At 62.6% G+C, this 19,718-nt stretch overlaps 3 protein-coding genes across 11 annotated transcripts; all 3 read right to left on the bottom strand.

The window, feature by feature from the left end:
- Position 1: 1 nt before the first annotated feature.
- On the bottom strand, positions 2–5,646 carry pi4kb (phosphatidylinositol 4-kinase, catalytic, beta). 7 transcript variants are annotated; one of them, XM_077720321.1, is made up of 13 exons: positions 5,455–5,646; positions 4,530–4,615; positions 3,853–4,452; positions 3,422–3,775; positions 3,017–3,055; positions 2,339–2,566; positions 2,020–2,268; positions 1,830–1,936; positions 1,654–1,758; positions 1,465–1,588; positions 1,046–1,311; positions 813–945; positions 2–748 (listed from the first exon to the last, which is right to left on the bottom strand). In XM_077720321.1, the coding sequence occupies exons 3-13, from the start codon at positions 4,420–4,422 to the stop codon at positions 359–361; spliced, it is 2,565 nt and encodes an 854-aa protein (XP_077576447.1). In that variant the 5' UTR covers positions 4,423–4,452; positions 4,530–4,615; positions 5,455–5,646; the 3' UTR covers positions 2–358. The 7 variants fall into 7 exon arrangements, with proteins under 7 accessions (XP_077576447.1, XP_077576445.1, XP_077576450.1 ...); XM_077720319.1 differs by having other exon boundaries at positions 5,334–5,622; XM_077720324.1 differs by lacking the exon at positions 4,530–4,615 and having other exon boundaries at positions 2–540; positions 628–748; positions 5,334–5,620.
- A 233-nt stretch (positions 5,647–5,879) lies between these two features.
- Positions 5,880–9,638, bottom strand: selenbp1 (selenium binding protein 1). 2 transcript variants are annotated; one of them, XM_077720328.1, is made up of 12 exons: positions 9,492–9,638; positions 8,438–8,491; positions 8,254–8,366; positions 7,986–8,171; positions 7,783–7,903; positions 7,525–7,707; positions 7,216–7,397; positions 7,017–7,095; positions 6,818–6,939; positions 6,647–6,733; positions 6,232–6,350; positions 5,880–6,160 (listed from the first exon to the last, which is right to left on the bottom strand). In XM_077720328.1, exons 1-12 carry the CDS (start codon positions 9,493–9,495, stop codon positions 5,998–6,000), a joined length of 1,413 nt encoding a protein of 470 aa, XP_077576454.1. In that variant the 5' UTR covers positions 9,496–9,638; the 3' UTR covers positions 5,880–5,997. The 2 variants fall into 2 exon arrangements, with proteins under 2 accessions (XP_077576454.1, XP_077576453.1); XM_077720327.1 differs by lacking the exon at positions 9,492–9,638 and having other exon boundaries at positions 8,438–8,592.
- Positions 9,639–9,960: 322 nt separating this feature from the next.
- Positions 9,961–19,708, bottom strand: pogzb (pogo transposable element derived with ZNF domain b). Of its 2 annotated transcripts, XM_077720306.1 has the most exons (17): positions 19,605–19,708; positions 19,033–19,153; positions 18,852–18,967; positions 18,614–18,773; positions 16,589–16,790; positions 16,366–16,511; positions 16,184–16,284; positions 15,961–16,107; positions 15,743–15,877; positions 15,464–15,675; positions 15,261–15,386; positions 15,146–15,199; positions 14,963–15,075; positions 12,097–13,454; positions 11,853–12,066; positions 11,744–11,777; positions 9,961–11,671 (listed from the first exon to the last, which is right to left on the bottom strand). In XM_077720306.1, exons 2-17 carry the CDS (start codon positions 19,145–19,147, stop codon positions 10,081–10,083), a joined length of 4,824 nt encoding a protein of 1,607 aa, XP_077576432.1. In that variant the 5' UTR covers positions 19,148–19,153; positions 19,605–19,708; the 3' UTR covers positions 9,961–10,080. The 2 variants fall into 2 exon arrangements, with proteins under 2 accessions (XP_077576432.1, XP_077576431.1); XM_077720305.1 differs by having other exon boundaries at positions 11,853–13,454.
- Between the last annotated feature and the right edge of the window lie 10 nt (positions 19,709–19,718).

Genomic DNA, 19,718 nt, shown 5'->3' with positions numbered 1-19,718 from the left:
GTTTCAAGTTCATCACACTTTTATTTTGACGAGTCCACAGAGCGAGCGCTACTACACTTCTTTTGGCCCACCATCGTCACTCGACTGGCTTCCGGTGGTGCAAAAAAAAAGGAAAAAAAATTGGGCGCAGACCCACGTCCATTGACGGGTGGGGGGGGGGCTTTCGGGGGACCGCCGCCCCGAGACAAAGACCGGCGCGGGACCGGATGGGGCGAACCGCCCACGGAAAAAAACCCACCGAGCGCTCGGCGCTTGTTGCGGAGGACAAAAGAAAAAAAGGGAAAAAAAAGGAAAGACCTGAGAGTGCGGTCCCGGTGGCCACGAGGACGACAGACTTCCCGGAATGCTACGGCGGCGTTCACATGATGCCGTTGGTGAAGTACTGGAAGCCGTCGTAGAGTTTGGTGGTGATGGAGCGCATGGAGTTCAGCACCATCTGCTCCACCAGAAGCTGCAGCTGCTCCTCGGTCAGACTCATGTGGAAGCGTTCCTTCAGGCCTCGCATGGTGCTGGATCCGTGGAAGCAGGGCAGCTGAGAACCTGCACAGAGGGGGACATTTAGAGGGCGGCCCAAAAGGGGCCCAAAAAGGGGCCCAAAAAGGGGAGAGGCGGCCAGGGAGGGCTGACCTTGTTGCATGATCTCCACGATCTGCAGCACGCGCTCCATGTGCTTCCTGGCGGCGATCAGACCCTGCAGCATCAACATCTTGTAGTAGTTGAACATGTCGCCGTCGGGGCCGCCCATCACCTGAAAAGAGACACGCTCAGGGACACGCTCAGGGACACGCCGGGGCGCCGTCCAAGCCACTCACCTCCACAAACTCGGCGGTGAGTTTAAAGGCGGACGTCTCGAAGCCCAGGTTCTTGGGGGAGCTGGAGAGGATGAAGCCAAAGTCGATGTGGATGATGTGACCGCGGGCGTCCAGCAGGATGTTGCCGTTGTGCCTGCGGCGGAGGAGGAGGAGGAGCCAGCCGGAGCCAGCCGGTGAGCGAGCGGCAGACGGAGGAGGCCCGCGCCTCTCTCCGTCCACGCAGACGAGCCCACCTGTCCTTGACCTGCAGCAGGTAGCAGATGAGGCTGTAGCCGGCGCAGCTCTGCACAAAGTTCCTCTGCGCCGACAGGAAGGCCTCGGTGGTGGGGGCGCCGTGCTCCTGCAGGAAGTAGTCCAGCAGCGACAGCTGGCTGTGCTTCTTCACCTGGTGCAGCGACACGGCGTTGACCACCGGCTCGATCATGCCGCTGTCCGACGACAGCACCAGGATCTTGTAGGGTTTGATCCACAGCGGCACGCGCTCCGCCTCCCAGATGGACTGCGTTGCGTGCGACAGGGTCCAAGGCAAAAAGACACCTTTTAAAAGGCGTGGACGCGCTTTCTAGAAGGCCAAACGTCGGACCCACGGCCAGACACATTCTGCGGCGTCCGCACGCTTTCTACAAGGCCAGACTTCGGACCCACGGCCCACCTTCAACTGCCGCAACACTTGGTAGGCCAGCAGCTCCTGGCGGAGGTCGTCGCCGCACTTGACGATGACGGACAGCAGGCGCCACGCCGGCACGTGCCCGTAAGGGGAGCATTCGCGGATCCTCCTGAAAGGAAGACGGGCCGGGGGGTCACGGGACGTCCCGTGACCCCCCGGTCGGCGCCGGCCTACCGGACTTTCTCCTCCCAGGGCTCCTTGAGGGCCACGGCCGACGGGTCCTCGGGGTCCCGCTTGAAGGTGGTGGGGGTCTGCGCCAGCTGCTCCGACAAACGCCGCCTGCCGGACAAAGCGGCGGTCGGCACGCTCGCTCCTGCGGCGGGAGAGCGGGCGAGACGGCCGAGGCCCACCTGATGTCGCCGGCGGCGATGAAGACGGGTTCTTTGCTCTCCAGGCTGGAGACGCTGTCCACGGAGAACTGGCTGATGTTGTCGCAGCTGGCGTGAACTTCGGGAAACTGCGGCACAACGCCGGCGTGAGCGCCCGTGTGGGCGGCGGCGGCGGCGGCGACGGCGGGGAGGAGGAGAGGCGTCCGCCTACCTCCACCTGCAGCTCGCCGATGTCGTCCACCGACCAGGCCTCGTCGTCGTTGTCGTAGTTGGGGACGCTGGAGAAGACGCCGCCGCCAGCGCCACCGCCGCCACTGCCGGAACGCTGCTCGGCGCCGCAGTCGGGCAGGTGCTCCACCGAGCGCGTGCTCCTGATGCGGTTCTCGGGGATGCGCGCCGGCACGTTGGCCGTCTCGTAGTCGTCCACCTCCAGGACCTCCACGTAAATCAGGTAGGGGGCCTGCCCGGAGGTCGGCGGAGGTCGAGAGCGGTCGGGAGCGGTCGGGAGACGGCCGGGAGCCCGGACTCACCTTGTCTTTGGAGTTGAGCACCACGGCCTGCGTGTGCGGCACGCGGACCACGTGGTGCTCAAAGGCGGCGGTGGGCAGCCAGACGCGGGCCGGCAGCTTGTGGTTGAGCAGCGACAGCTCCGAGATCAGACGCTGAGTCTTGGCCTCTTTGGTGGGCAGCGTGGCCAGACGCTTGCCGATGCCCATCAGGGACTTCATGAAGTCTCGCTGCGGCGTCAGACGCACCGGCTGGGGAACACACACGCACGCACGCACGCATACACGACAGCGTTACGCCGCCGTGTGACAACAACGGAGAGCTGGGTTTCCCACGTTCAGGTGGCGGCCACATCGGTACAAAAAGTCACAACGTCGCAGAACCTTGACAGTACTTTGCCAGAAAGAAAAATGTCCTCATTTGACACAAAAAAAGGATGTATTTGAGAATGATCAAACATCTTATTTGCAGCCTATAGCGTTTCCCCCGCCCGGAGTCCATCACCAAAGGGCGCAGACAAAAAAAGATGAGCGGGCAGATCTGGGCAAATTGAAAAGAGGCCGACCACATTGGTTTCCAAGAGATTTGAGGAAGCGGCACCCTCAAAAGGCGAGAAAAGAAGAAGAAGAAGAAGCAACCCGACGGCCTGAACCCCGACGGACGCGTTTCCCACGAGACCTGGGACAATTTACAAAACTTACAGTCACGCCGCCGTCAACACAGTCGCAGCCGGGGCTTTCCTAGGGGGTCACAGTTCAGAGGTCAGGGGAGGCCGGGACAGCCGCCGACGCCGGCGGCGGCGGGCTCCCTCTGGCTCCGACTCGGGCAATCTGCCACGGGCCGCCTTCGGGTCGGCGTCTCTCGCCAGAGCGTCTCCAAAACCCCACTCGGTTCGACTCGTGTATCCCGGCCCAGGTCGCGGGAGGTGCGGGAGCCCATCCCGGCTGACCCGGAGCACGCCCCCGACGGGTCGGAAGGCACAAAATCATTGGAAACGAATGGACGGTCAATCCCGCCGGAAAAAGGCGGTCGGCACGGCTAGCTAAAGCACGGCCCGGCCTGAGCCGGCGAACGCACGCAAAGCGGCGGCGACGGCGTGCCCTCACCTCGTCGTGGCCGCTCTCCACCTTGGGGTTGCTGGCCGTCCTCTTCAGGTTGCTGCCGAGGCTGACGGCCACGGCGGCGTCCGACTTGGAGCGCTGGTGCGTGCGCTTGGAGGGCGACAGGCCGGCGTGCTCGGCCGCCCCCGAGAAGGGCGCCGAGAAGGGCGCCGAGAAGGGCGCCGGGGGCTCCCGCCGGGCGCGCCCGCCGGCCGGCTTCAGCTGGTCGGACAGGATGAGCTTGCGCAGCTTGGCGCCCCTGGAGTGGCGCTGCGTGGAGATGTGCATGTCCGAAGAGTACGCCGCCAGTAGCCAGGCGCACTGGAGGCTGAAGGAGATGCTCTGCCTGCAGCGGTGCACCTGAGAGGAAACGGCGGGGGATGGGGGTCCGCCTTTGGCCACGCCCGTCCGCGCCCACGACGGCCGGACGCACCCACCACGTAAGGCTTGATGGCGTCGCCCACGTGCTCGTCCATGTGCACGTACATGTTGAGGAGCTGCGGCAGGAAGAAGTCCACGTCGTCGTGCGGGAAGCTGAAGAGGCGGTTGCCGATGTAGGCCTGCACGCCGGGCTCCTTGGAGTTGTGCAGGTACGAGATGGCCATGGAAACGTCAAAGAGTTTGGACTCAAACAAGCGCAGGAGCCACGACTGCTTGCTGGACGAATTGGCTTGCGGGTGCGGACGCCTCCGCCCCCGCCCGCCACCACCTCCGCTATTGCCTTCCTCGTCCAGGCACGCGCCGTCAGGGCGAGCGTCCCCGTCCTCCGTCGGGCCGTCGGCCCGCCGCAGCTTGAGCTTGTGCAGGACCTCCCGGCACGCCCTCTCGGCCGCCGCCGCGTCGATCAGCGTGCCCCCCTCGCCCGACCCCTCGCTGATCACGCCCAGCGGGGGGGTGGGGGTGGAGCCCGAAGACGGGGAGGAGCTCGGGGAGGGGGGAGAGGGGTTGTCGCGGTGACAGGGGACGGGGGACGACGGCGGCGGCTGCCGCTGCCGTTCCTCCTCCATTGAGAGCGCGGGGAGGCTCCGCCCACCTGGCTACGGAGCAAAATAAAAGGTACAAAAACGTTGCCTTCGGAATCGAGCGCGTCAAAAAGAGGAAAACGTGTTGTTACGCTGAAATGGGGTTGTTTCAGAGAAAATACATCCGACGTGTCGATTGACTGATCTTTTGGTAAGAGAGGGGATTCCAGTTGGAGGCCTGGGGTCAAAAGTCAGAAAGGGATAAGTGCAATTCGCCACGTCATGGACACCTATCAGCGCCAAGGGCACTAATAAGACAATCCATACGTCTTGCCGAATTTAAATAGACGCCTACACTTGGAAAATGGAACTGGGACCACTTTAGACAAATATGAATGAGGATGACAGACGGCAAAAAAAGGGTTTTGGCCAGGCCCAGAGCCCTGGTCCGTGGATATTTTCCTTCCTAAATGCCTAGACTAGAAAGCCTACGCAAAACTTGGTACCTTTCTTTCTCTTGTGTCTGTCGATCGGTCGGTCACATGACACCACGGAATGGGAAAATCGAGAAAGCGGTCTGCTCTATGAATCACTTTTTTTCCCCCCATGACTCAACAACCCGATCCAAAAAAGTCCCCCACGAGCATTTAACTGTATCTGGGTTAAAGGACACGTTAAAAGTCGAGACGTGACTTGAGCCGAGACTAGTTTTCCAATCACACGAGTCCGCAACGACAACAACATCAACGCGTCTTTCGTGACTAGCAGCTAACATTAGCATTAGCGCACTCTCGACTGGCAGGAGATTTTGAGGGCTAGTGGCTAGCTAACCGTGGATGCGCACCGACGTGTGTGTGTGTGTATGTCGCCGGTGGCCTGCCTTAAGCTAACTCGGCGCTTTCTTTTAGCTTGGCTGTCAATGAGCCAACTGTTGCCGTGAAGCGAGAAATACTTACTTGATTGCTTGCCTGCTTGCTTGACTGCCTGCCTTCCCCGAGCTAACTCGGAAGCTGAGCTGCCATTAGCCGAGCTAATGGTTGACACCGTGCGTCGCTTCGACGGCTAGGCGGCGGCTACCTCGTTCAACTTGCGCGTCTGTCAATCGTGCGTTCCCTCCGCTCAACTTGGCTTCCCCATGGATGCTGGTGGTCGGTCTCTTGTCTCGAAGAGCCGCGGAGCAGCCGCGCCGGATGCCGGTGATCCGTAGCCTAGACCGCCAGGGGGAGACGCGAGCCGCCGTCGACGCAGCCGTCTGCCCCCTGTTGAACGCCAGACGACGGGTGCCATTTTGGTCGGGGCAAGCAGTCTGCAAAGAGCAAAGAAACCTTTCCCCAAATTCCACTTAAAGGAACTCGGACGACTGTCTGCTCCTGGCCATGGAGGACCCCTAGCCTCCCAATCCAGTTGAACTGAGGAGGACGAATATTTGAAAAAAAAAATGAAATGATTTCAAAAGGGAATCTGCTTGAAATCAGGGAAACAATAACACAAACCAGTTTTTTGTTATTTACGTGTCAATGTTTTATTGGAAGATGTCACGCGATAGTAAAGTGCGCGCGTCTTCTTTACTGGCAAGTGGGAACGGCATCCGGGAGCGAGTTTGACGGAAAGGCCGCTCCCTCACGGCCAGATGTCGGACGTGCAGTCTCCCCCGGGGTACCTCAGCTCGTGAGCCAGCGCCGGACCGCCGGGCTCTTTGCCAAAGTCCACCAGGAAGTTGTCGTTGAGGCTCAGACCCCCCCGCTCCGAGTCCACGTCGATCTGCATCATGACGGAGCCTTCCCTGGAAGCGGCGACCGCTGCTTTGAGGTCCGTCGCGGCCAGCGAGCGGCCACGACGGACGGCGGCGCTTACCGGACCATTTCGGGATAGAACTGTTTGTCCCAGCCGCTGTACAGCGACGTGGTGACGTACAGCCTGCGACCGTCCAAACTCAACTGCAGCATCTGAGGGCCGCCGTGGATACGCTTTCCCTGGGCCACGGACAGAGCAGAAAGTTGAATCCGTTGTTCATTTCGGGTCATTTTGGGGCACTGTCATTTCCAGGTACTCGCAGGTCACCTCCTCTACATATTAGGAGCCATCCATTTTCAGCGGTCGGTAAGAAACCAACGAGAGCGCCGGCCGATGCTAAAGTGAGCCCCGAGCGCACGCTTGACGACGCTTGTGGGATAAAAGCGTGCGTAGGCGGGAATGGGACGGAATAGGACGGAACGTCCCACTGCCCTGGACCGACAAAAGCGTAGAACGGGCGGCTACCAAGCCGTACCTGGATGAAACGGGGGGCGGGCTGCTTTTCCGGCTCCTCCAGGACTCGTACCGGCCCGTCGCTGGTGAGACTGCCTCCCAAAAACACCTGAAGACGGCAAGAAAAAGAGCGAGAGGGTGATATCTCCAACCGCTGGAATCGCCGCCCTCGGCGCCCTCGCCGCCATCGGACCTGTCCGACCAGCCGAGGCTTGCGGGTGTCGCTGATGTCGTACTGCCTGATGTCGCCGTGCAGCCAATTGCTGAAGTAAAGAAAGCGGTCGTCCAAGGAGATCAGAATGTCAGTGATCAGACCTGCGGAGGGGGACCAACAAGTAAGTGACGCCACGGCGGGGCGGTTGCGGGACGGGGCTTCGTCCGACTCCACCCACCCGGCATCTCGGGGAGCATCCATCCTTCCACCTTCTTGCCGGGAACGCCGATGACTTTCTCCGCGTCCCACTTTCCCGTCTGGAGGAAGAGGCGGGAGGAAGAGGCGGGAGGATGAGCGGAGGACGGCGGAGGACGGCAGAGGACGGCATATGATGGCGTCGGCTTGGGGCGGGGTTAACCCTCAGCCCGCCCGCTCACCGCTGCTTTGTAGAAGCGGAAGACGCTCCCCCTGAGGGCGCAGCCCACAAAACCCTGGGCGGCGTCCGGGTCGTGGAGGAAGCGGATCTCCAGGGGGATGGCGCCCTCTTCTCCCAGATCCAGAGTCTGCACCCTCTGGTGGGTGCTCCAGTCCCACACGTGCAGGGAGGTTCCGTACCGGCCTGGCGCCAGCGGGAAGCGGCTGACCGCAAGCGAGCCCGACCTCCGCCCGACCTCCGCCCGACCTCCGCCCGGCCTCCCCCGAAAAACAATCCCCTCGGCCCCCGGGACCGGCCTTTCCGTCTTTACCTTGTGCCACGTGGGCGGGGTCGAAGCCCCCGGCCAGGAATTTGGGAGCCCCCCACTCGCTGCTGATCATGACGTTGTGGCGAGGCTGGTACCAGAAGTCGTAGCCGAAGGGCGCGGCCTGGCCGGGACGCTCCCAGTTGCCCGTCACCTCGAAGCTCTCGCCGTCCAGGAGCACGAAGCCGCCTGAGGGTTGGAAGGGGAGGATGTCAAGAGCCGCGACACCGGCCCACAGGCCCAGTTTCCAGCGAGCAAACTGACCTTTGCCTTCACCCGACGGGTCTCCCATGCAGCTGACAAGGATCTGACCGCTGGCCAGGCAGTGGCTGGTGTGAGGGTTGGCCAGGCCGCATTTCCAGTGCAGATCCACGGCTTCCACCGTCTGGCGACGCCACACACAAAGGACGGGTCGGCGGGAACCCTCGCCCCCTCGCCCCGCCAAGGCCGGCGGCGGCGGACCACACCTTGTGGAGGGCGGGCCTGCGGGGGTCGGCGCCCACGTCCACCACGTAGATGCGAGAGGAGATGAGCGCGGGCAGGATGAGGCGGTCGCGCTTCCTGGAGGCGTCGCCGAAGCAGCTGCTGCAGGCGTTCCAGCCGCTGTGGTGGAGCTCGTCGTTCACGTTGGGCATGGACAGCCGGTGGATCACCTGGGAGAGTCGGCAAGGAGGGAGAGTACAACGGACGCACGGAGGGACGGCTGGCGATGCCTCGACACGCCGCCCTATTCACCTGGCAGTAGGTGGAAGACTCGGGGTCCACGTCCACGGTGGCCAAGTAGTCGGCCTGCCGGGTGGCCGTGTTGCGGTAGATGCACGGCAGATAGACGATCTTCTCGCGCTCGCCTTGAGAGCCAGACGTGAGTCGGCGGAGAGCGTGCGTGGGTGGGTGCGCCCCCGCCGTCCCGATCGCTCACCCTTCATGGCGTGGCGCGGGCTCGGGTATCCCGGTCCGCATCGCGAGCAGGCGGCTGCGCACGACAGAGGCCAAATGTGGAGGAGGAAGAGGAGGAGCGGAAGGAGGCCGGCCGGCCGGCCGGAAGTCCCGCCCCTCAACATATTTCACTCAAGACTGTGTAAACATTTCCATCTTTTCTAATGACAAGCCTTTTTGCTGTCGGACCAGAGCAAAAAGACTGCTTGCCACCTGGAAATGCCACAAGCCTACGCTGGCTCCGCCTCCAATCACAATGAGGTTTTATGGAAATTCCTCATGATTTCTTTGATGACAACTCTTTTTCTTCGTTTAGGATCCACACATGCTTTTTCTTTTGAGGTATACCTTTTTAAAAACATTTGATTTGACTTTAAAAAAGTCAGCGAGGGAAAGCACACATGCTTTGAGCGTCTTTTGAAAGCCGGCCCCATCCCAAGCCAAAGTACTATTGATTGACATTTGAGCCCGGAGTTTGGCTTCGGCCTCGAGATCGGACTCCGGGGCAATCTATTCCCCGGGGATGTGTCGACCTGCCGTGGGATAGCCATACTCACCTTAGGAGCAAAACTCCAATTAGTTACGTATTTTTTTTATGAAACGCCCGGAGGGCGCTCATAAATGGAGCAAGTGCACCGGGGTGTAAAGGTCAGCCGCATAAAAGAAAAGTTAAAAAATAAACTGGCTGCAGTTAAATCCAGCACACGCTGGCTGGATTTGGTGGAATTTGGATGGTGCAAAAAGCAAACCCCCCTCCCTCCCGTTCAAATGCGTCCACCTTTTGGCCACTGGCTCAAATCACACGTGATTGAACTCAGGCCAAAAGTAAGAATACATTTTGTTTGCCAGTGCGCACGGAACCGATCCCTTTGGCTCCGGTTACGAACTTTCTGACCCGAGGAAGCAACATGCGACAGAGACAACTTGCTTGGCCGCCAAAGTTAGGACGCAAGCGCGTACGTTAGTCCAAAGCATCGCGGAGGAAAAGAAGGACAATTTGAAAAAAACACAAGACATTTGGCGGGCGAGTCACTCACCCATTTTGAAGAACGCTTTCTTCGACACACAGACGAAGGAAGGAAGGGCCCGCAGGACGAAGAAGACGAAGACGAGGAGGAGGACGACGAGGAGGGAAGGAGGGAGGGAGGGAGGGGGTCAGCGAGAGGACAAAGTTTGGAAAGCTCACTCGAGGTAAATCAAAGGCTGCGCTCGAGCGTCCTCTGGTGGCATCTTTTTTTCAGGCCAGCGATTGAATTCAAATTCTGGCCCGAGCAAAGTTATCTTTTGGCGCATAGAAATCTTCGATTGTGCAGTATTTTGGAATCAAGACTTGTCAGGACGGGACTTTTTAAATGACTTATTTCTCTTTTTACTGGGAAAACACATTTTGTGGCACAGCACCACCAATTTGGTCACGTATGATGACAGGAAAGGCTTTTGAATGATTCCATTCGCCCTCCCCCATCGGGGGCAATCCATCTATCCATCCAATCAAACAAAAGTCCATTTGGCTTCAAAAGATTTTTATGGTAAAAAAGAGAAGAACACACGAGCGGCTTTCAAATCTCACGTCGGCGCGTGGCGTGCCCGAGCTCACTTCAGCTTGGATTCGGACAAGCTCCTCCTTCAGTTTGTTGTCGGGGAACAAAAGGGGTCACCCACGCCGTCGGCGGGCGTCTCCTCACCGGCGCCGTCCCGGCACTCGGGTCCCGCTACTTCCCTACCCCGAGCGTCGGCCCGGGCTTCTTCTTCTTCTTCTTCTTCTTCTATGTTTTGGTCGACATTGGCTTCTTCTACTACTTTAGTCTGGGCCGGCGGCTCCGTGTCTTTGGGCCGGCGCTCCGACGCCCCCGCCCCCTCTCCGTCTTCGTCTCCGGAATCCTCTCTTTCGTTGGGGAGGTCCTCGGCGGACAGGAGCGTCTCTTCCAGCTCCTCTCGGAGGGCGCGGCGGTCCTCCTCCCGGGCGGCCCCCCCGCCCCCGTCGTGGTCTTTTCCCGCCGCCAGGATCCCCGTCATCTGGAAGGAGGTCCTCCAGAGGCGGCGGAGGTCCTTGAGTCGCGCCAGGGCCCGGACGGTCCAGCGGATCAGCGTGGGCGCCACCCCCTCCCAGTCCTGCGGGCCGTCGTCCCCCAGCTGGCGGCAGTGGCGGTCCCAGCGGGCCCCCAGGAAGCGTTCCAGGGCCGGCTTGGCCGCCAGCTGCAGGGGCTGCAGCAGAAAGGAGGAGCCCTCGGGGAGCACGGCCGGCAGCGTGCCGGCGCCGCTCAGCGCGGCCAAGGAGGGCTCTCCGGCGTGCTCGTGGTGGCGGTCCAACAGCAACAGCGACTTGCCCCCGCGCCCGCCGCCGCCGACGTACGGCAGCCACACCCTCCGGGTCCAGAGCTTGAAGGCCTCCCCGGGCGGCGGACGACGGAGCGCCGCCACCAGGGCCACGTCCGACGGCGGAGACGCCGCCTGGCCGCCGCCGCCGCTGCCCTCTTCGCTCAGCAGCACCAGGGCGGGCAGCGCCGTGCCGTCGGCCAGCGCCGCCAGACAGACGGTGAGCAGCGGCGCGCCGGCCCCCACGAAACTCAGGGCCCCGGCGCGGCGGCGCGGGTCCCGGAAGGCCAGCGGGTCCAGGAAGAGGCACAGCTCGTCGGCCGCCGCCACGGCGCCCCGGGGCAGGCCGTGGACCCGCAGCGTCCGGCGGACAAAGTCCCGGAAGGCGTGGACGTCGGCCGCCAGCGAGGCGGGAGGGGCGGGCTCCCGGCCGGGCCCCAGCCCGTGGCGGAGCATGAAGAGCACGCCCCATCGGTAGGAGGCGCGGAAGCCGTCCCCGTGGAGCGCGGCGGCCCGGTGGAAGAAGACGCTCTCGTCCAGGGGGAGCTGGCGCTCGCGCCGGCTCAGCAGCCAGGCCGCCAGCTGGGCCTCGCCGTCCGGGTCGCCCTCCGGGTCGCCCTCCCGCTCCGTCGGGAGCGGGCCCCGGCAAAGCCGCCTCAGCCAGGCGCGGACCAGGCGGGCTTCGGTGCCAAAGACGGCCGCCGCCTGGCGCGCGCCGGCGCACAGGAACAGCAGCGCCACCCTCAGCTGGTGGGCCGACGGGAAGTGGTCGGGCAATTGGGGGGTGGCGGGCCAGAGCTGCTCCTCCTCTTTGACGGCCGCCTCTTCCTCCTCTTCCGAGAGGTGCTCCAAGGGCGCCAGGTGGTCCGAGTGCTCTATGTCCGCCGTCTCCGCACGCTCGCTGTCACACACGCAAAGGCAAGTCTGGAGTCTGGGCTCGGCCCGACCAGAGACCGGCGCCGTCGCTCGTTACCTGGGGAGGTGGCGCACGCGTTCTGCGTCCGTGGCTGCGGAGCACAAAGGCGACGGGTCAGGGTGGGTGGGTGTGTTTCTTAGAGCACCAGCGGAGAGCACAGACTCACCTTGGTGGGGAGCGGCCTTTCCGTGATACTCCCAGAAGCATCGCGGCTCCTTGCAGAGACGGACGCGACAGAGGGCGCAGCCCCAGGGGCCGCCCCTTTCGCCGCCGCATTGTCGGCACTTCTTGGAGGAGCCGCCGATCTTGCGCAAGCGGTGGCGCCCGGGGAGCTTCCCGCGTGGTCCGACGGCGCCGGGTCGGACCTCGCCCGGCCGGACCTCGCCCGGCCGGACCTCGCCCGGCCGGACCTCGCCACACTGGATGGCCCTGGTCAGCTGCAGGCCCAGGCGCCTGCGGAAGTGTGCCTGCGCAAAGAGGCCGTCCCGCACCCAAGAGGGCGGGTTGTCCTTGCGACTCTCGCGCAGGACGATGAAGGCGTTGACCACGCTGAGGTTGACCAGGAACCAGAAGAGGCCCCGCCAGTGGCGGTCCCGCGGGATTCCGCCCAGGGGGTTGCAGGCCAGCAGCTGCTTGCAGATGTCCACCCCTCGCATGTTCTCCTGCAGCAGGCGGAAGGCCAGCGGGCGGCGGACCGGTTCCAGGCCCGCGCCGGCCCCCGCCCCACCCCGGGAGCGCCTCCAAACCGTGTCGGGCCGCCCCGCCGGGGCGTTGGTGGACAGGCAGCCCATCTCCTTGGCGTCCCTCCAGCGCGTGGCCAGCAGGGGGCCGCGGCGGCGCTGCAGGAAGTCCCCGGGCCCGTCCAGACGGCCGTCCCGCCACAGCGCCGGCGGGAGGACGCGGCTGCCCGCCGGGAAGGAGCCCGAGGCGTAGATGCCCCGCTCCAACAGATGGCGCAGGAGGGGCGCTGACGTGAGCGAGCCGGCCAAGAAGATCTGGTGGCGCTTGTGCTCCAGGCCCCGGAGCAGTTCCCGCGCCACCCGGGAACCCGCCTCCCGGGAACCCGCCTCCCGCCCGCCAGCCGTCTCCACCTCCACGTAGAAGCGGTGACAGTAGCCCGACTTGGAATCGCAGAGCAGCCAGACCTGGGGACGGCCGGCCGGCGCGGGGGACCCCGCCCCCTCCGGCGCCGGCAGCGGCGCCCGGTCCACGCTCAGGCAGCAGTTGGGCCGGTAGGCCTCCCACATGGCGGCGCTCAGGATGTCCAGCATGCGTCGGAAGGGGCGCAGCGGCTCCCGGCCCCGCCCGCCGTCCAGGCGCCCCATGCGGACGGCGGCCGCCAGCTGCCGGAAGCGTCGGGGGGCCACGGCGGGACGGTCGGGGAGGGGGTGGGCCCCCCCCAGGACGCACTGGCCCAGGAAGGCCCGGAGTTCCCGCGGGCCGAGCGGGAGCCAGTCGGCCAGGCCGGCTCCCCGCCGCCGCCGGGCCTCGGCGTGGGCGTTGGTCTCGGCCGCGATCAGCTCCACCAGCGGCGGGGGGAAGAGAAGGTCGAAGAAGTCGGCGGCGTCGCCGTCCCTCAGCTGCGGCGCGCGGGGGCCGCCGGGCCCGGCGAAGGGGGCCGCCGCCGTCGCCTCGTCGCCCTCGTCGTCCCGGGCCGGTTTCCAGGTGTCCGGGTACGGCTCCTCTTCTTCTTCCTCTTCCTCTTCTTCCTTCACACGGTCGTCCCCCTCGGCCTCCAAACACGGCGGGATGTCCGGTTCCACGTACTCTGCGCGGCGGCGGCGGGAAAAGCACAGCAGATACAATACAGTGAGCAAGTTAGGGTCAGCGAGCTGGACATACGGGCATTTCGAGATAGCAGCAAATCATTCTCTCTAGATAGCAGAAGTGTTATTATCATACACCGCTGCGTATAGTGAAATGGGTGAAATATGATTCAACAAAGGTGCTCTTAAATGGGTCAAAATGGTTCAAAGTCCGCGCTTTGATGGCCCACCTTTGAAATAGGTCCAGAAAAAGTCTTTGACAGTTTACACCAGGCAGATTTATGTTTTCCAAGCCATCCAGCAAAGACATAGCTGGTGGCAAAGTTGAATGGACGGGGGTTGGGCCAACGTGGGAGGAGGGTGGGGAGCTTTTGCTTGGAGTCATCCCGCACCGACTGAGCTGACAAACTTGAAGCACAGTGGGGGTTGGGCCGAAACAAGCAGCTGACGCCAATCCACTGATTGCACTCGCAGGACACTTAGTATTGTAGAAAACTTTTCCTCTTTAGAAGTTGAAACCAAAACACTGTTAAATAAATGACTAGTCTTATGGGATGCTATGTCTTCCCTAATATGTCCAATACTTTAATTTGTTCCAGCCACTTTCTCTCTTCAATGGTGAAAAGTTAGCCATTTGAAGGCCCGTGTTTGAAATAGGTTTTTAAAAAAAGTATTGAACTGGCTGCTTTGTCATTTCCAAGCCATTCGCAAAGACACAGCTGACAAAAAACGGGGGTTGGGCCATTGTCAGTGGGGAGGGGAGGGGGGAGCTTTTGGCTCAAGCCATCGTCCAGAAGAGACCGACCGAGCTGACTGACAAACTTTGAAGCCGCGGGGGTTGGGCTGTGTGAAGCAGCTGATGGCAATCCACTGATTGCACTCGCAGGACACTTAGTATTGCGGAAAGCTTTCCTCTTTAGAAATTGTAACCAAAGCACTCAATGTTGGCCTTTTATTTAGTTTGCCCAGCCCTGTTAAATCCGTCTCACGGGACACTACATCTTCCTTCATATGTCTAATGCCTCAATTTCTTGGAGGCGATCACTCGCTCATCAATGGTCAAAAGTTTGCAATTTGAAGGCCCGTGTTTGAAACAGGTCCAAAAAAAAAAAGGCTTGAAGTGGCCGCTTTGTGTTTTCCCGGCCATCCAGCACAAACATAGCTGGCAAGATTGAATGGATGGGGCCACTGTGGGTGGGAGAGTTTTTGCTCCCACTGACTGAGCTGACTGGCAAACCGGCAGGGGGGGTTGGGCCAAATGAGGAGCACCTGACGCCAATGCACCGATTGCACTTGCGGGATATTCTTCTTTCAAATGGGCTTTGGGCCTAAGTGGCCAGAAGCCATGGCCGAGCTTTTTTTTTTTCTATTTTAGGGCATGTACGTCAATGGAGGAGCTATTTTACGGGATCATTTTTGTCAATACATTTTTGGAGTGAAAAAAAAAACAAAACAACAAAAAGTTGGAAATGCGGCCAGGGGCGCCAGCGGCACCAGCGGCGTCGCTCACCTCCGGAGTGGCAGACGGCGGCGGCGTGCCGGGGGCGGAGCGCCAGGTGGGCGGCCATCTCGTCGCCGGAGGCCGACGCAAAGCCGCAGTCCGAACACGCCAGCGAGAAGGGACTGAAAGGCGAGAGACGCTCGGCGGCCGTTTCTCGCCGACTGACTGACGGACCGACGGCCCTCTACTCACCAGGGGGGCGGACGGCGTCGGAAGCCTGCGTCCCGGTGCCGCGGCACGTGGTGGCTGCGAGGGAAGCGGGTCAGGATGGAGGGCCTTTCGGCCGGCTTACCACGGGCACGCTTACCGGATCATGTGGGCGGCGTAGGCGCGCGAGCAGCAGCTGGCGAAAGCGCACAGCAGGCAACGCGCGTGCGTGGGGTAGTGCGCCGCAAAGTCCGACACGTCGCCGCCGCATTCCAAACACGACAGGCTGGCACGTGGGCGGGCGGGCACCGCAGACGTTAAAATTTGGGCCATCTGCCTTAGAAAATGGGGAAATCCCCTCACCTGCCGGGGTTCAGCCAGGCCGAGCGCCACGCCTTGGCCGGAGGGAACCCGTCGGCGGCCAGAGAAGGCTCCCGACGCTCGGCCTTGATCTTGATGGCCCGGACCAGGCAGGAGGGGTCGCGCAAGAGCGGCGCGTCGCCCATCCCGGTGGCGCCCATCCCGGGAGGCGCCGCCGCCGTCCCCCGCCTCTTGCCGTACATGCGGACGGTCACCTGCGCGCGGCGTCGTCATAGTTCGAATCGGTCGGGGGGAGGGGGCGGCGGCAGGCGACTGACTGACCTTCGACCCCAGGGGGAGCCCCTCCAGCTTAGCGGGCCGGCGGACGCTGCGGTGGCGCTCCAGCTTGTGGCGCTTCTTGTCGGCCGGGAAGGCGAACTGCAGCCGACAGCGGTTGCAGTGGAATCCTCCGCCCGCCTGCACAAGTGGAAGGAAAACAAAACAAGAAAAGTTTGCCCTTCCGTCGCAGAAAATAGCCCGATCCCGCCCGGCCGCCGTACCTTGTGGCGGAGGACGTGCTTCTGGTAGCCGCTGGCATTGCGGCTGACCTTCAGGCAGAAGACGCAGAGGAGATAGCGCGAATCTTTGTGGCGGCTGGCAAAATGCCGCAGGACGTCCGAGTAGAAGGACGAGCGGTAGGAGCACACCTGAGGACGACAAAAAAAAAAACGCATGACAAAAAAATACAGCCACGGTCCGAAAGACCTGGAAAGAAAGACCTACCTGGCAGACGTAGGGCATCTCTCCCGGCTTGTGATTGCTCTTCATGTGGGCCAGGAAGGCCGACTCGCTGTCAAAGGCCCACTCGCAAATGCGACACGTGCCTGCCCACACGGACGGAACGGCGTGGCGCCACTCAGACGGCGTCCCACCTACCCACCCACGGACGGACGGCGAGGACTCACAGGAAGAGGGGGCGGCGCCGTGCACCCGCCGGAGGTGGCCCTGGAGCTGAGCGGCGCCCGAAAAGTGCCGGAAGCAGAAGGCGCACATCTGACGCTCCTCCCCGCCACGGAGCAGCGGCGAGTGCTGCAGCGTGTGCTGCGCCAGCCTGAGACCACCGGAGACGCTCTGGTCCGGAGCCGGCCCACTGGGACGGATGAGCCCTCCCCCCCCCGCCGAGCTCACCTGAGGTTGTCGCCCACGGGGCGCCGGCAGATGTCGCAACTGAAAGCGGCGCTTTTGGACGCCGCGTGGTACTTCCTCCTGGCCGCCCGCTCCTCGCCCGCCGTCCCGTAGTAGAACTCGTCCACGCTGAGGACCACCTTGCCGGGCGGGGCGCCGGAACCGGGGACGCGGTCGGGGACGGGGCGGAGGCGAACGTCGGGACCTGCCGGCAGGCGTGTCGTTTGCTTTTTAACCAAAGAGTGGACACCGCGGACCGGAGCAGAGAAAAATGACACTTTGCGCTGGCCCAATTTGGAAAAGCAACTCCAAATCTTTACGCGCGTACCGATGGGGCGCGTCTGCCGCCGCCGCTCTTGACGTTAACAGACGTCCTGCCCGCGTCAAGCGCCGGTGAACGAACCACCGTGGACATCTGCCGGGGAATGGGTTGAGACGGAGCCCCGGCCGGGGCCCGCAAAGTCCGGCCACGTTGTCGTGGCTTTTGAGGTCATTGGCCAACTTTTGAAGACTTTTATCTCCGGGGTAGCGGGCCAACAAAGACGCCCTTCCTCTCGGTGCAAAATCACGGGGGGGAAAAAAAAAATCCACTCTGCCAGCCCCAAAAATAAGACACGAATCCTTCGATTGGAATTGAACAAAGACACTATTTATTCCTTGGTGCGTTCTGGGGTTCTGTACAAAAAAAAAAAAAGATGTGAGACGCGTCCGAGACGGCGTCCCGGCCGGGGAGGGGGCCGCTTGTCTCGGGCTGGGAGGAGGGGACCGGCCTTTGTTGGGAGGAGGGGCCCGACCTTTGTTGGGAGGAGGGGCCCGGCCTTTGTTGGCGCTCTCTTTCCACGCGCCACTGGGCAAAACACTGGCCGTCCACGATGACACCGAGCGCCAAGTGGGGGGCCGGGCACTTCCCAGGCGTCCGTCGGGTTCCCTTTTGTGGGCTCGGCGACCGGGCTTTGCGCCCGCCCTCTTCACGGACGGCGCGCCGGCTCCGTTCCGAAGTCCGCGTGGGATGCGGCCTCCGTCCTCTTCCGGGCGCTCCGTCCGACGGAGGAAGTGGGCCTTCTTCCTTGGGTGGTGGCGCGGGGCCAAACCAGCCTCCGCTTGGCTTAGGGCGCTCCACAAATCCCCAGGTCCGCGAACGTGTCGCCGTCGTTGTCGGCGGCCCCGGGCGGCGAGTCCCTCCCGGACACCGTCGGGCAGACGTCGGAGAAGAGGAGCCCCGAACACTCCATGGACATCTGGTGAACAGCAATGGGCCATGGCGAGGCGTCCCGCTCGCAGTCATCCTGGGGGCTGGGCAGCGGTGGCGGCAGCGGCGGCCAGGTGGAGAGCGGGAAAAGAGGCTCCTTCTCCTGCAGGACCAAAACAACATTTCAGCGTGAATGCTCGGCCCAAGAAAATAATCCGACTAAACATTTCGCCCCCGTATTACGAGAGAACTTTTCATCGACACCAACCAAATGGGACTGCGACTTACCGCGACCGCTCATCCCGTGGCGTTGGCATCCGCGGAGCTCCTTTTGGCATTTTGCGCCGCCCGGCCACCCCGCCGCCGACTCGGGGCATTTTCCCGTCCGGTGGGCGGAGGAGGCCTCGGTCCGCGCCCACAGTCACTTTCTCTCCTAGTCGGGAGTAACGGCCACCAGACGGCCGGCGGCGTGTCGTCCTTTGTTGGTGAGTCCGGAGCCAAATCAGAGGGGGCATACCGACGTCGTTGCCATGAGCTCCGTCTTTGGAGTTTTCTCCAATCCGTGGGCCGCCAAAGGCATTGGGAGGGGGGGCAAATGAGCACCCGTCTATTCCGTCCCGCTTGGACAAAATGCTTCTGCTTTTTGGCACCGAGAGAGCTTTGAGGGGCTCCTTTCACGTGGCTGCGGGCCCCGGGTGTCCACGTCTCGCTTGGCTTATTTCTCTCTTTTACAGCGACGCGCGCACGCAGACCTCGCAGGGTACGGGTAGCGCCAAACCGACGGCGCGTCACCCGGTCAAAGTTCCGGTCTAACTAGATAAGACGCCAATTCCACTGACCTGGGCGCTTCTGCACAGGGGGAGCTCCCTGGAGGGCGCCGCCTTTGGGCCAGGACTCCACCGGGGCCGGCGCTGCGGAAGGATCGCCAAAGAGCGGTCGGCGTCCGTCCGACCACGGCGGGTGCAAGGGCGAGGGTCCGGACGCGACCGCCGGGAACGTCTGGAAGAAAAAAAGGGCCCCTTTTCATTCGAGAGGGCCGGGCGACACAATGGCCGGGGCCGGCGGCGTTCGGAGCACCTGAACGGAGGAGAGGCGCGCCGCGCCCCCGGTCTGCGTCGGGTGGAGGGGCGGGGCCCGAGACTGCGGCAGCTGGCCGGCGCGAGGGGGCGTCGCGGAGGGCACATCGGCGGTAGCTGGGGAGGACCGGGGAGTTGACGCCATTCCGGTCGGAGGAGAACAGGCGGGCGGCGCTGGTTACCCGGCTCCTTGGCGTCCTCGTCGACTTCGTCCACGAGGTGGTCCACGAGGTGGTCCACCTGTTGCCAGGGTTCCAGTTCTTCCTCCTCGCACTCCATAAACAGCTGCGCGTCCATCTTGCACTGAAAAGAGTATCGGGACGTGACGCCAAAGTGTTGTTCATTTGGGTCGGGGGTGTTGACATTCGGTGAAAATGTATCGCGACAAATATTTAAAAAAAACGAGTGCAGTTGGCTTAGTTTGGCAACAGCAATGCGCGGCAGTGGCCGCCGAGGGGCGCCGCTCGTTGGCAATCTGGTCTTTCTTCTTCGGCGTGAGCTCGCGACGGCTCAAAAGAGGTCCGCCAAGTGAGCAAGTTAAAAAAATACAAAGATCCTCCGGCGAGGCGGGGGTCGCTTCGGTTAGTTTAGCCTAGCTCGTTCGCACTGGGCTGGCCAGCTAGCTAGCTAGCTAATTGTGCTGCGTCGAAGTGAGTGAGTGGAAGAGCGAGCAGCAGCGTCGCACGCGTCCGTCCGTCCGGCGCACCGGGCCGGCTCTGACTGAGCCGAACCGAGCCCGAGCGAGCTTCCTTACCTGCTCGTGAAGGCGAAGTCGCACCCACCGCGGGAGGAACCGCCGAAAGCCACCGCCGTCGGAGATAACGACGGTCTGGCTAGCTGGCTGGCGAGCTGGCTGGCGAGCTGGCTA

The sequence above is a fragment of the Stigmatopora nigra genome, chromosome 7 (genome assembly GCF_051989575.1).
Source record: "Stigmatopora nigra isolate UIUO_SnigA chromosome 7, RoL_Snig_1.1, whole genome shotgun sequence".
Classification (NCBI taxonomy): Eukaryota; Metazoa; Chordata; class Actinopteri; order Syngnathiformes; family Syngnathidae; genus Stigmatopora; species Stigmatopora nigra.
This window is presented reverse-complemented; position numbering and strand designations above follow the sequence as displayed.